Source organism: Pectinophora gossypiella, chromosome 20, assembly GCF_024362695.1.
Source record: "Pectinophora gossypiella chromosome 20, ilPecGoss1.1, whole genome shotgun sequence".
Classification (NCBI taxonomy): domain Eukaryota; kingdom Metazoa; phylum Arthropoda; class Insecta; order Lepidoptera; family Gelechiidae; genus Pectinophora; species Pectinophora gossypiella.
The window spans coordinates 6,294,604-6,310,367 of NC_065423.1; the positions used below are offsets into that span (position 1 = coordinate 6,294,604).

The window sequence follows — 15,764 nt, forward strand, 5'->3', positions numbered from 1 at the left end:
CCGATTGTTGTATTACCTACAGGTTCGGCGTCAGTGTATTTACTTACATTTCACTAATATAATAGACTTAAGAAACATAAGTACAAATAGGGTAACTTAACTGTATACTTAAACAAACAGTAAACAATATCAAAACACATTTCACACACCATCATCTCACAGAACCTCAGAAATTCACGACACACATTATACGTCCACTCACTCACAAACAAATCATACTCTGGTGCTGATGCAAGAAGTGCATTAAGCATGTGTGGGTGTGTTTTTTTGTATATTAGAAATATTTCGACTCCAACCGATCATCACTAATTTAAGAGCCACGCTCTTGTCCGTGTAGCATTCTCCATTCTTGTCTATCAAAGACCAATTCCTTCACTTCCTTGTAAGACACGACGTTCGCCTTCTCTTTAATCTGTTCCACGTAAGCTCTTCCTGGTCTTCCCCTTCCTCTCTTTCATTGTAGCTTCCCTTCACCCAATCTTTTAAAAAGCTCATAAAGGAGTGGTTATTTAAGGACATATTTTATGACTTTTATACATTTCTTTCCTATAATAATGTATGATGTTTTTAATTAATTCGCCGTGTCTTATTAAGTGTCCAATCATCTTGCCTCTTTTCCCTTACTCTTTCTACCACTTCCTCATTAGTAACTCTTTCAGTCGAACTTATCCAACCCAACCGATATTCGGCTTGATTTAAAATGTTTGTTGTTTTAATTCCCCAAGAACGATAGGACTAGTTACATAATTTCCGATATATTTAACCCTACGAGAGTATTTAATTCGAGAGAACGAATTCATATTTCTATACCAAATTCTCATTGCTTGTGTATGATCAGCCGCTAACACTAGACGTCACTATTAATCAATCTGTAACAATAGAGCCACAAGTTTTCTCATAATTTTGTGTTTTTTTTGTCACTCCGACCATAATCAACGTATTTTTGTCTAATTACAACGCGTCCATTATTCAGTAAACATGTGGCTACTCTACAATTTACTAATATTTAAGCGTACCTACCTAAATACTTACGAAATTGTGTGTGTGTGTTATGTTTTTCTTTCGTATCAAAAGTATTCGTTTAAGTAATCCTTAGACAACGGATTATATGCACTTGAAATATCAAAATATGCACTAAAAAGGTCGAAATTATAGTAAGTAGGTACGCTTACTAATTCTCTTCAAAACTTCATCAAAATTATAAACAATACAAAAATTAGTAGAAACTCCTCAACAGCCTCAATCCACCTCACCGAATAATTATTTCTATAACGAATGATAAAATTGGATCTGATTAATGATAATCATTTGCTATCAAAAATGAGAAATACATAACTGATACCTATTCTAAATAATCGCATGCCATGTGCGGCCAGTCCTGATATCAGTAGGGCTCTAAGGGTAGTACAGAGAAGACGTTAAGATGGGCAGATCGACATTAGCGTTTTTGCTAAGCATAGTCGGATTGGTAGTAACTCAAGACAGTAGCTTGTTTGAACTGGACATCATACACTTCAATGACTTCCACGCACAGTAAGTACCGATTTGTTGTTAATTATTTTACTTCGTACGACCGCAAAAAAATGTTGTGCTTAGATAAACGAAGGCAACATTGTACAGTGCCATCTATATTTTGTTGGGGAAAGTAGCTTGGAAAGTCCTTCACTAAAGTTAGTAAATTGCAGATTTGTCTCGGATGGTATTCACTTAGCGGGATTTAAATATAATCTCATTCACAGTTCGCAAGCACAACATTTTTTTACGTATTTACCTAGCATTATTCCTTATTCTATAGTAGTCACGTCAAAAAAATCTTCATCAATCCGCAGTTGTATTACCTTACCTTAAAAAAATATAAAACAAGTAAAATAGCCGGTAACTTTGCAGTGTTGACACGAAATACCGCGTAGCCGTGATTAGGAAACCTTGGGTCTATTGTGAATCCGACTGAATGAATAGCCAGTAGGTGCACGTGGTAACGAGTGCTTTATTAACTACTAGCGACCCGCCTCGGCTTCGCTCGGGTGCAATGCTGAGGAAAAAATTAAATTATTTACGACATCACATTAAAAACCTCAAAAATAACAGTATGCCTCCACTATTTAATGGATGTTATTATACATATAAACTTTTCTCTTGAATCACTCTATCTATTTAAAAAAACGCATCAAAATCCGTTGCGTAATTTTAAAGATTTAAGCGTACATAGGGATATAGGGACAGAAAAAGCGACTTTGTTTTATACTATGTAGTGATTAATAGTTTACTTACTTACGACAATAGATCTCCACAACCTACTAATCACGGATGCAGTGTGTTATCAGATAAATTAGAGTGTGGTAGATGCCCCGCAAAATAGTTTACAAAATAATGAATAATGATGAATATTGAATGACGTGCACGCCATGTGCTGGTCATGAGAGGCACTAGCTAGTCAACTAGTGGGGTCCGCCACACTTGAAAGAAACCTTGAAAGAAAGATTATTTATTATGTTCTAATTGTTATGTTATGTTTGTTTGTTGTTTTGTTTACTTCTAATGTTAGTATACTTACTTACACCAGTTTCGACGAAGTAAGCCCGTCCGGTGGAGTATGCAACCCGAGCGAGGACGCGTGCATCGGCGGCTACGCCCGCCTCTACACCGCCGTCATGCAGGCGAAGGAGGCCGAGCCTGACGCGCTGGTGCTCAATGGCGGCGACACCTTCCAAGGCACTATCTGGTACAACTTCCTGCGATGGAACGTCAGTTACGTCTTCATGAACAAGATACCGCATGACGCTCATGTAAGACTGGTTCTCGGTTCATTGTTATAATAAATAGGTAAAGGAGAGTGGGGACAGATGATGCGCGGGACGTTTACGTACATACACATATTAAACTCACTGTAGGGAGCGCTGGTAATTATTATAAAACCCCACACAAATAATTGAATGAACTGTATTCCTTAGGATATTATAATAAATTTCTAGATCCAAACATTGAGACGCGTTGGTTTGCTCTTGGTTTGCTCGCGCTAGAGATGTGACTGCCCATAAATGGTAGGCTATTAGGTATGTCCCATACACTCACGCCTATTTCCCACCGGAGTAAACAGAGACTATGGAATACGTCTCAATTATTCTCACCCTCCCCTTCTTTTACCAGGCGCAAGGAAGAGGCAAATGTTCCTATTTCTATACTCGCTGCCGTATAACCTGTTATTTTTTTATTTTATTTTTATTTAATATTAGTTAAGGATCAACTGACAAACTAGTTTTCTCCGTGCTCGAGGACTTATGTTATCACACGTGCTTGAATTTATTTATCCACCCCCTTTTCCTGGTAAAACTATCCTATATCTTTCTCTGGAATTCAAACTATCGGCATACTAAAATCCTTGTACATCAGGTACTAGGCAACCATGAGTTCGACCATGGGCCGGAGGGCCTGGTCCCGTACTTGGAGCGCCTGGAGGCGCCGATGCTGGGAGCCAACGTGAACACCACCAACCAGCCAGACATGACTCCTTATATCAAGAACCATATCATCGTCGAACGGCAAGGCAGGAGGATCGGCATCATAGGAGTACTGCTCCGGACGGTAAGCGTGAACTTATTATAAGGTACTTAAATAAATACTTTTAATAACCTTACACCTATATTCCCTATTCGGGTATAGCCTTCGCAAGATGGATTAACACCCGTATTCCACGATGCTGACTCGAAACTTCCTCCACTCGACTCGGCCTCAGCTGAGCATTTAGGTATTTTAAATTGACATTTATCTCGACTTGAGGACTTTACTCACTGGATATCATACTGCCAACAGAATAATTATGCGAAAATATTGACGTTATGCCCAAGAATACCGATTTTGACCTGAGTTCAAGGTCTTCCTTAAGGATTAACCGAGGACGGGGTCGAGGAAGGTTCGAGTTAAAATTTTAGAATACTCGTATGGGTGACATACCTACCTGTCTTCTCTTCTTATCGTGTGGGTTGAGAGGAATACCGGCCTCGTCAACCCTAATGTCAGGATTATTATTGAGCCGCCAAAGGCCACTGACGTGGCTCATGTAACGATTACTCACTTACATCAGTAAGTAGTAATCGGAACCAACGGCTTAACGTGCCTTTCGAAGCATAAATCATCTTATTTTCGGAAAATCAGGTGATCAGCCTGTAATGTCCTAACCAAACTAGGGATCACAAAGTGTTTTTTGTGATATGTCCCCACCCGGATTCGAACCCGGGGCCTCCGGATCGTGAGCCCCGCGCTCAACTACTGGACCATGGAGGCCGTACATACCTGTGATTTAGTGAGTTGTTTAGACTGGTGTGATAGATGGTGAATCGTATTCCCGTCTATAATGATCGATAGACAACTGTGATTCTCGTAATCGCTGAAAATTCGCATTATTTTTTATTTTAAGTCAATTGTCGTTATCGCAATAATTAAAAAGCAAAAATTTGTATCAGTTTGTCAACGGCGATAAAACCAAGAACACCAATAAACGGATTTGCTTTATCGTCAAACTATTAGTCTGACGTGTCATTGTAATTGATCGAATAGGTAGGTACCTACTGATTTAACATTGGACCACTGGGCTGAGCAGTTCGAGAGCGCTGGCAAAAACTTTTGGAAACTATGCTCGGCTTACTTACCTTGACCGCGCCATACTTTCACGGTACAATGATTATATCGAATGAGATTCCTCAGCGCTGCTCATTTGTTCAGCCAAGTATCGGGGCCAAAACCCGCAAAAAATGTTTTAAAAGATTTGTTGGGGTTTTACCTTTCAAATTCGGAATTTCTTTTATTTATTATTTATAATCACATCATCCATGAATACTTACGTGCCAATAATAAAGTAGACGCGTTTTGGAGACTTGCTTCGAAAAGCATCATTTCCGCTATTATATTTTGGTGTGTCCTCCCTTATTCAATGACTGCCATAGACAACCCTGAGAGCAAAGCTCTTAATCCTCAGAAAAGAGTTAAGTAGGTATCATTAAACTAGCAGTCGCTGTATCCTAAATCCCAAGCGTTATCCCTCTTTTCACGGGGCCCGCTAACCTAACCTGAAGATTTGACAGGTATGGCTTTTTATAGAAGCGGTCGCTTCTATAAAAAGCTGCCTGCGCCTGTCTGACCTTCAAATCTGCGAAGGGAAAACCAGCCCAATACAGGTAAAGTCGAAGGGAAGGGGAAGTTCTACCTCGGAAACGCGTTTCTCAGAAATGTGGGTTGTCTCACGATGTTTTCCTTTACCGCTGACCACGTCATAACCATAAACATCTAAACATGGATTAGAAAACAAATACGAAAATCACTGGATTAGGTCCGTGCTGAGATTCGAACCTGCGACCTCACAGTGACGCTTGGAAAGAGATAAAATTGTATTTTCCAGTTCTCTGCGCCTATCGGAGGAGTGATCATGGAGGATGAACTGGAAGCCGCAAACCGCGAGGCAGCCATACTGACGGAGCAGGGCGTCGACATCATCATACTGCTTACCCACGTGGGCTTCGACAGTGATCGGTCAGAAACTAACTAGTACTTGCATCGTTTGCTAAAGGTCGCAAGTTTTAAAATTCAAACTAATAAAGTAAACAAAGGCTAACGTGGTACCGAGAGCGGATTATCGGGAAGCGCGCGACAAACTTACATACATACATACATAAACAGCCTATATAAGTCCCTCTGCCGGGCACAGGCCTCCCCTCAAACAACCAAAGCATAATTAATCCACCACGCTGGTCGCCTGCAAGTTGGTCGAGGCGTTTTGGCCTAGTAACCCGAAACCAATAGCTTAAAGCCTTTCGAAACACGGAATCATCTTCCTTTTTTGAACAATTAGGCGATTCAAGCCTGCAATGTCCTTACGAAACAAAGGACAGTCTCACAAAGTTATTTCGACAATGTCCCCATCGGGAATAGAACCCGGATCGTAAGCCCAATGCTCTAACTACGGAGGCTATGCTACAAGTTGAAACATTAGGTACTTACTTACTGAAATTTCTGCTTCTGTTCGGACGTATGACGTCGCGTCGTATAAGTACTAACAAGTCTGTTAAAAACCCACTAGAACGCATGTTTTTTTCTCCAAAGAAGTCGCAATATTGGAGATGCTTTTTGAAAAGCATTACACATTTCGTTTCCCATTTCCAGATCTCTAGCCCAGAGAGTGGTACCCGAGATAGACATAATAGTGGGCGCGCACTCCCACTCGCTACTGTACACGGGCGAGACGCCCAATGGCGACAATGCAGTCGGCGACTACCCGCATGTGGTCACCAGGGACGATGGACATACGGTAAGGCTGCGTTTCCATTGACGCGGAGCTGTACGAAGATGTGCAGGAATCGACCAATCACCGTTGAGTGACAGAGCATTTTCGTTTTTCGCTCTCTCGAACGCTGTGATTGGTCAAATCCGCACATCTCCGTACTTGCTGCCGTACGCATACGCCCAAGGGCAATAACAAACATCAACGAAACGATGACTTTATGACAATACTAAGATCCTCTCATGAAGCTTCTTAAAAAATATTCTTACTACTAAATACTTGACTTGAAAGAACTTGGTTTTCAACGGCAGATCCCCATCGTACAAGCGTCGTGCTACACTCGCTACCTGGGCGTGATCAAGTTCTTCATCGACGACGCCGGGAAAGTGCAGAGCTGGGAAGGCCAGCCTGTCTTCTTGGGCACTTCTATTGTACAAGGTAATTTTGTGACTTTCCACCATGTTACCTATTGGCAAGCAAAAAGGGTGGGTTTCTATTAAAGCGAAAAGGAAACGAGCGAAGATACGCAGGAATCGACCAATAGCCGCGAAGGACACAGCGACGGAGTGTCTTCTCTCTCACTCTCTCGACCGTTGTTTGTCGATTCCGCTCTTATCCTCTCTTCTGCGCTTTGGTGGAAACCCACATAACACTTCCACGGCGCCGAACAGGAAAGTGAGCACGATGGGGGGTTACGATGACCTCCCTTTGCTGACCTATTAGTAGTTTTTGTGCTCATTATCACTAATTTAAGAGCCATGTTCTTGTCGGCGTAGCATTCTCTATACTACTTTTTAAGAGAAAAATAGAGCATAGTTTCCCTCTTGCCTTCTGCCCTTTCTTTCCTTTTGCCTTTTTGGACTAATATTGATAATGGATGTTCTAAAATTGGTTGTCATCAGATCCAGTAATAATGATGGAGTTGGAGCCGTGGCGCGAAGAGGTGGACTCTGTAGGCAAGGAGGTGCTGGGGCGCTCACTGGTGACACTTAACCGCTCGTGGTGCTTCAGAGGGGAGTGTAACCTCGGCAGCTGGGCCTGTGACGGCTTCCTTGAAGAAGTATAGAATCCATTTCGACATAATCATCTTGTTAATATTACTTTTCAAACCAGCATTGGAGGCACTGTGGTTCATCGACTTGCTTCTCAAACGGGGAGCACTTTGCACCAACCAATGACTTATTAATTTATTTTAAGTGTATATGTCTCATCATACAGTTGGCTCGACCGTTCGTTATAAACGGCGATGCGTCTCACCGCAACAGAAAGCTCGATGAGTTTAGTCTATCTTGGATGTGTTTCTGACTGCTCCAACTGGGATTTAGTCGTGAGCTTGTTTAATGATATAACTCACGGAACTAAATTCCGCTCGGCATCTATTGAGCGAAATCTGATTCTGTTATCTGTGGGTAGTTACACAAAATTGTATTTTGTTTTCAGATGATATCTCGGGCAACCGACGCTCGCTGGAACGACGCGCATGTCTGCATGATAAACGCGGGGGGGCTGCGAGTGCAGATCAATCCGGGCAGTGAGTAAACGCTTTATACTTGCTAGCTGCGCCATCTGCGGAACCACAAAAACAGTGATATGTTAACAAGTCAATTTCGTGCGGTTTTACCAATAGCAATGCATAAGCATTACTAGCTGATAATTTTCTGACATAGTATCCACACGCCTCCACCATCCGGTTGATTGAAGGGAGACTTGTGCCTAGTGGGATGTATATTAGTGACAGGGTGTTAGTAACATCGTAACGAATACTAAGCGGATGATTCAGACCATGATTCTAAGTTGATATCAAGTGGAATTTTCCGTCGTAAAAGTATAGAACTGAAAATAATTTAAAAAAATACTAAAAATTAATGACTTTTCCGACAGGAAATTCTACTTGAATCCACTCAGAATCATGGTCTGAATCATCCCCCTTAGTATTCGTTACGATGTCACTAACATCCCGTATAGACTATTTATGTTATGTATGTTCTATTACAGTATCTAAAATTTATTTGGCAGATTAGTTACTGTTATCAGAAACGTATCCGACATAAGTTGTTATTATTGTTGGTAGTATTAATAAATTAGTGCATTTCTTCGAGGCAATGACGTCATAAATCGTCTGAAACAGACGTATAAGGCCATGATTAATAAACTAATCTCAGCTGAGACTGCCCTCAAGACCATGTTTAAGTCTCTGTTTTATATAAGAACTGTCACATTGACATGATCTTGAGGGCAGTCTCAAAGCCTGTGAGTCTATCGTGTGTTTTGTTCGGACAAGAAATAGGTATCAACAAAGATAATATTATGCTACATATTATGTAGCTTTCGCAATCCTTAAACCGGCAACGGCTGTTTTAGCAGATTTTAAACGGCGCCCTCTAAAGTCTTTTAACAATTTTGTTTTCAGACGTGACGACAGAGTCGCTGCTAATGTCGATACCGTTCGAGAACTACGTGCAAGTATACGATCTCAAGGGGGAGTACTTGCTGGAGGCGCTAGAGTTCGCCGTTGCGCCCACGCAGGAGCCCGGCAACTTCTATAGCGGCAGGATGCTGCAGATCGGCGGTGAGATTGACATAACATAAGCGCACGATTATATCAGAGGTACATTCATCTCAAGATGAACTGTAGTACTGTACCCACACCTCAGTCTTCTGTTAGACAGAGATGACATCGCTAACGTTAAACCAATTGTGTTAGTGAATTATATTGTTTGGCGCCTTACAGTAACTTCGTATACCTTCGTGGTCTAGTGGTTAGAGCGCCAACCACACCCGCTCTGGGTCTTAAAAAACTTATTTCAGACCGAGTTTTACTTATTTTTTGATTCAACTAAAAGTAGTCAAATTAACGAATCTTATGTTAGTTTATCTTATTTAAATCACAAACAAAATAATGTAATATTTGTGTCAGGTATGCGCGTGGTATTCAACGCGACCGCGCCGTCGGGGTCGCGCGTGGTGTCTGCGCTGGTGCGCTGCATCGAGTGCGACGTGCCGCGTTACGAGCCACTCGACGTCGCCAGGACGTACCGCGTTGTCACGCAGAACTACATCGGCGATGGCGGCGGCGGGTACACTGTACGTATACGCGATCTTTATGGTACTTTAGATATACAAATACAAATATACTTTATTGCACCAAAATAAAAACAAATAATTACAAAAGACTCAACTATGTACAAGTAGGTAGATATGTAATTAAAACAAAGAATAACGGGTTCTTACCGCGTTTAAAATAGGGATATGAGACTCCCGATATTTCGACACTGTTGCAAGTGCCATGATCACGGGATGACTGATGAGATTGGAGTGGAGTAGGTAGACCCATAATTTTCTACGGGCAGACATATCTGTCTACCCTCTTTCTTTACCGCTTGTTTATGTATTTGTGATAGGAATGTTCGGAACCATCTGAACTCGCACCAAACTCACTACGACAAACCGCACTCACTGTGTCCTCACGTTTTTTCACCACATTAGGCCGTTTAAACAAGGTAGATATGTGTCTAAGTATTTATATTTAGAACAAAATGGTGTGTATCCTCTCTACCTCCTCATGTACCCATCGTTATATTTGTACTAGGAATGGTTGGCTACTATCAGTAAGTAAGACGGAATGGGACTTATTAAAACATATTTTTAAAGTATTAAGAGGACAAGTTACCAATCCGGAAGTTTTGTTTCCGGCCAAGTAGTTAATGCCATCTGCATTAACACAGATTCAGATTCTTTATTTGCATTGAACATAGGTAAGTAAATAAAATTGGTGTTACAGGTTTAGGTTATAGTTCTGTACGTTCCACCTACAAAGTAGTGAAAATCTTTATTTATTGCATAAATAAGAATCTATACTTAAAATCACGTCTGTTCCCCATTGGGGTAGGCAGAGACCACTTATTACGATCCTGACACACCACTAATAGTTACTTTATAGTAAAAGTAAAAAGTAAAAAAATAAAAATTATTTATTTACCAAATAAAGTAAAATTAACACAAGTTAATAGCGGGCCCTGCACTAGGGTTTCCCCTGTATCGCAGTAGCCCTTTATCATGTTATACTTGATTGCAGATGTTATCTGAAAACAGAGAAAACATGGAAGTCCTTGACGTAGACTACGTAATGCTGCAACGGCACATGAGAAGACAGCAGGTCGTCGCACAAGGGCTGGACGGAAGAATTCAGATCGTATATTAACATAACACACGTACTTTGTATAACCTATATTGTCATTTTTAAGTATGATGCTCTAAAGAACCCAGAGACTTATTTTCAATCGATCAATTTATTTATTTAATAGTTTAATGCACACAGACCAACCTAAAATATAATTTCATAACAAGAACAGTGAGAAAAGACATCGATTTTGGGTTTTTCATAAACCTCAAAACACGAAATTACTATGGAATTTGTATAAAAAAGCAATCTGTGACGTCATAGAAAAACGTGACAAAATGTCGTACTTATTATTACATTTTCATTATTAAAATTCATAAATTGGTTAACTAGAAGTACTACTCCTTTTTTTGATGATAACATAAGCTTATGACTATATTGGAAATATATTGTTGATACCTCATTCATGGGGTGTACAAGAGATGTATCCCAATTGGAATATAGTCATGACCTATGTTATATGTTATGGAAACGAACTAAGTACCCACACCTCACCGTTAGGTGGAGCGGTATCGCCGTCTATAATGGTCGAGCCCACTGTGTCAGTGAAAACTGCACTTGAGATAAATTGATAATTGGTACAAGTCCGGTACCACAGGACAGGACCAGTCACCTCTTACGATGAGTTTATTAAATTACTTACTATTAGGTTTTTTAGTAAGCGGACGAAGTTGAAAAGTGAGGTGGTTGAATTAATAAATCAAACTACAATGTTAGGTGTCTGTTATATCGTTTATTTATTAAGTTACATCGCTTTAGTTTCATGTATATATTTACAGCGTAAAGTCTTTCTAAATACCCATAGATACCCCGTAAAAGAGTATATTAGATGCTGCGCGATGCAACAGGAAAACAAATACATTTTTCATTTTTTTTGAACATTTTTATAAATTATAAAACATAAATTGTCTACTTACATAACTGTTCCAATGATTTATTTTGCCTGAATGGCCGGAGTATTTACTGATACACAAAAGATTTAATTAAATTAATGTCAAAAAATAAAATTATTATAATTATAAAAAAAACAGTACGCGATTAGTACGCTCGTTTACGTATATATAAATAAAATCGTATCTACGTGCAAACGACACGTAAGACACAATTTATTTAAAAAAATATCGGATTCTAAAAATGAATTTATTTCTTAAAAAATACGACAAGTTTAGAATCAGATATTATCTCGAATGTCTTTTTAATAGGTACATTTACCAATAAAATTAAAACAATTTTACTAAAAATAATACCTTTAACTTTAGCATAAAGCTAGAAGTGTAACGGTAACGCCCTGAATAGCATATCGAGCTGGACGACGCCTTAGTGCTGCAACACACGTCAAGATTTTCATCCGGGTCTCGGAGCCTGATTCAATTCTTGAAAAGATATAGTATCATTTGTTTGAACACACGGACGTTAAATTAGACTGGATCTATAAACTAGATGAAAAAACCTGACGTGTATTGTCACACTTATCCAAAGAGAGCGCACAGAATCGAATATATGTGGTGCGACAGAAGGCCGATTTATCGTGTGCGTCAAGCTAGCGGCCTCAAAAAAAAAATGGGCACGAAAAAATAATTTGACCATACCAAAAAATAGTACTCTTATTGAAAAAAATAGTACCTGTTGTAAAAAAATTAGTACCATCACGGTTCTGGATTTATAGCCATGTTTTATTGCACTTGCTAGCTTGACGGTGAGCGAAATTTGGCGAGAGTTAACGACAAGGTCTTTCGCTTTGATTTAAACGCCAAAAAATAGTACCGAAATAGTACTCACCCCCTGCAAAATACCGAAAGTAGTACTTCAACGGTTCCAAAGTTATAAAGGCAGTTCTTTGATCCCGCTAGCTTGACGTTTTGAAAATACCTATTATCTGGGAAACGCTTGCATACTTCAGTATATAACTAATGTCAATAAACTCGTATGAAATAGTACTTCCTACCATCATAATTTTGATCCGATTCTCTTTGTAGAAATATGTTAAAAAATCATCATAACCTATGCCATACATTTGTTGTTGATACAGTCACGTAGACAATTATAACAATTCACAATTTATTCGTAAGTATTGCCATCGCCAGTATTGCCATTATGGAGGTCTACCCTACCATTTCTTTGCACTTCAGAGTGTTGCTATTACAAAAAATTGCTATTGCATACACCCATATGCAATAATTTTAATAAAAAATGGCTGCATGGGTCTAGTTCTTATTGAAAACAATCTGTGATTTTAATACATCATAATACATTTTTAATCTGCTGTTTTATTTTATAATTTATACCTTCATGTTCAATTTGTTACGGATCGAAGTGTTTGTTAATAAACAATTTGCAGTATTTGTAGAATAACTCAAAGAGTTTCAACAATGATATTACTTTCATCTGACAACCCTGGCACTTCACCAATTTTACCCAAAAATGGGGAAAAAATACTAAAATCTGACAACATTCTTCTTGAGCATGTGTAATAATTTTGTTCGAGACTGTACCTGTCTTGATAAATGTATGACATAGGTTATAATGACTTTTTGACACATTTCTACAAAGAGAATCAGGTCCAAATTATGATGGTAGGGAGTACTATTTCATACGAGTTTATTGACATTAGTTACAAACTGAAGTATGCAAGCGTTCCCTAGATAATAGGTATTTTCAAAACGTCAAGCTAGCGGGATCAAAGAACTGCCTTTATAACTTTGGAACCGTTGAAGTACTCATTTCGGTATTTTGCAGGGGGTGAGTACTATTTCGGTACTATTTTTTGGCGTTTAAATCATAGCGAAAGACCTTGTCGTTAACTCTCGCCAAATTTCGCTCACCGTCAAGCTAGCAAGTGCAATAAAACATGGCTATAAATCCAGAACCGTGATGGTACTAATTTTTTTACAACAGGTACTATTTTTTTCAATAAGAGTACTATTTTTTGGTATGGTCAAATTATTTTTTCGTGCCCATTTTTTTTTTGAGGCCGCTAGCTTGACGCACACGATTTATCCTAGTATTAAATAGGCAAAATCATCTTCTTTTACCTCGTCCGGTTTTTGATTCAGATATTGAGAACAGGGTAGTTGATAAGTTTAAAAATACATACATTGATGGCCAAATGCGAAAACAGAATTAAATAAAAACATAGAATAGAACAGAATTTTAAATTCGTTGAAAAATGAAATAGTTACAACCATTCGAAATCAGGGCGTTGAAAATAAATGGTAATAGGAATGCGTGAAGTCATATGTTCCTAGTGCCATACATACAAGTTACAATCAGCTAGCTACACGCTAATGACTTTTAGCTACAACGGAACGGACAATTTAGAACTTTAACAATGGATATCTCCGGCGTTAGATAAGATGTTGGAAAACGGAATTCAGATTAATCTTCAGCATGTTCACGTGAGAAAAAAAAAAACAAATACTTATAAAAAAAAGTCAACTACCCTATTTTAAACAGTATTATATATATAGTACAATATCATGAATAAGTCGATATTCTACCGCACCACATTATTTCGATTTCGTGCGATCGATAAAGGGAAACAGGCCTTAGAATCTAAGGATGTCAAACGCAATGCAATATTGCAACTTCTGACTAAGTACAAGCGTCAATAAATTACAGAGTAATGTATGAAACAAGCCAAACCCTACACAACACAATTCCTTTTCAACATACATTTATTTTTTTGTAGTATTTTATTCACGATTTTGGTATTATATTGTCCTAAGCCCTGTATTACTTGAATTCTCAAGTTCGAATTAGACACAGTTCATCACGCAAAAGATAAAAATATAGTTCTTTTTTATACTACAACAACCATGGAAGCAGAAATTGTAAGATTAGTACTTATGTAAAATACGAGTCTATTACTACATCCATGATATTTTCAATACTCTATTCATCTAAACATACACTTTTTCACATTCACCGTAAGGGATAAAAAACGTGCTATGTCAAAATTTAGTCTAGGCTACCCTAAGTTGGTCCTTTCCAAGCGGAAAGTGTGAAAAACGCATTACACTAGTAGAACTCTCGTCAAGCGTCTTAGTGTCATAACACGGTGGCTTTTGAGACTCAAATAATTGTTTTTGGTGTTAAAACACTCATGAATGGCAGCTGGTAACTTGTGCAGTAGCATAGAGTAACGAATAATAGAACGGATACGCTCAGCCCCGCATGAATTCGTATCAGTGCCGAGCTAGGTTTACCTCACGCCCCCGCTGGGTCTCACTTTAGTCTATGGTCCACGAACGGAACATCACTAGAACGACAGCAGGATAGAGATCTTGATAGAAAGAGACGAAAGATATGTCTCTGTCGCACTAACGGTATACGGATTAGTACGAAAGAGTAGTCACGTTTGTTGGACAATAAAAAAGGAGTAAGCGTGGGTGGATTGTCTGTCTCGCTCATACTTATGTTAAAGACACCCGGTAAGGATGAGATACCTGTACGGAGTGTCCGGGGTGTAGTTACTACAATGTAACTCCGAGTTCTTTCTACACATGACATTCTACCCACTCCAATAAGGATATGATTGTATATTTCTGCCCGCGAGTTCGACCGCGCGGGCTTCGGTATGTAATTACAATTTTTTTGACAACGTGTATGCAAAATTTCACAATGGTGGGCATTATTTTTTTCTTTTTCTCGTGCTGCGAATGGCTGCGTAACGCCATGTTTGTTTTTATACCAAAGAGAAATTGAAATGCAGAATAATAGGGAGATATTAAATTGACTGCTTGAATTTGTGATAGTTACGAAATCGTTCTCATTGAAATCCTTTCAATATGAAGTGAGTCACAAAAACCACTGCGCGATGGTGAAAATAATTAGAAAAAATAACTAAATTAATCTATAGGTCAACACTGTGCTAGCTCCACTTTGGGTACATCTATGATGGGCAGTTTCACTTTGAAGGCGTCTATGTCTTTGATGAAGTCTGCATCGTTCTCTGTGGTATCGCCGACGGGCTCCGACGCGTCTAAGTAGGTGAGGTGATAATTCTTCTGCTGTTCTTCTGACATCGACGTTGTGGATTTTTTCGCTGGGTGGCCCATTATCTGGAAAGGAATTCAATTCGTCATGAATTTGAATTTAGAAGTGTTTGAGTGTGAATTAACACTTATATCTACAGGCGATGTTCAGATTCCAAGTACAAGATGCGTACTAGGTGCGTAGATGAATGAAAGACCAATGACTCCGGCCTGCATTCTTGCCGGGCTATCATGCGCAACGTAATAAAATTTTGTCACGATCATTTCAACGATAATGTCGTTTTGTCGATTGGTGAATATTGCCAAATACATTTTTTTT

At 39.1% G+C, this 15,764-nt stretch overlaps 2 protein-coding genes across 2 annotated transcripts in view; one reads left to right on the forward strand and one right to left on the reverse strand.

Annotated features, from left to right (window-relative positions):
* The first annotated feature begins 1,383 nt into the window (after positions 1-1,383).
* Positions 1,384-10,551, forward strand: LOC126376007 (apyrase-like). The gene is made up of 11 exons (XM_050023157.1): positions 1,384-1,533; positions 2,564-2,786; positions 3,391-3,582; positions 5,393-5,523; positions 6,154-6,298; positions 6,583-6,709; positions 7,174-7,331; positions 7,712-7,802; positions 8,682-8,840; positions 9,189-9,355; positions 10,347-10,551. Exons 1-11 carry the CDS (start codon positions 1,424-1,426, stop codon positions 10,470-10,472), a joined length of 1,629 nt encoding a protein of 542 aa, XP_049879114.1. The 5' UTR covers positions 1,384-1,423; the 3' UTR covers positions 10,473-10,551.
* A 613-nt stretch (positions 10,552-11,164) lies between these two features.
* The window catches only part of LOC126375984 (nardilysin-like), a 44,372-nt gene continuing 39,772 nt past the window's right edge, over positions 11,165-15,764 (reverse strand). Inside the window, exon 23 of the mRNA XM_050023116.1 lies at positions 11,165-15,511. Coding sequence (XP_049879073.1) covers positions 15,311-15,511 — 201 coding nt within the window. The 3' untranslated portion in view covers positions 11,165-15,310. The remainder of the gene's footprint in view (positions 15,512-15,764) is intronic.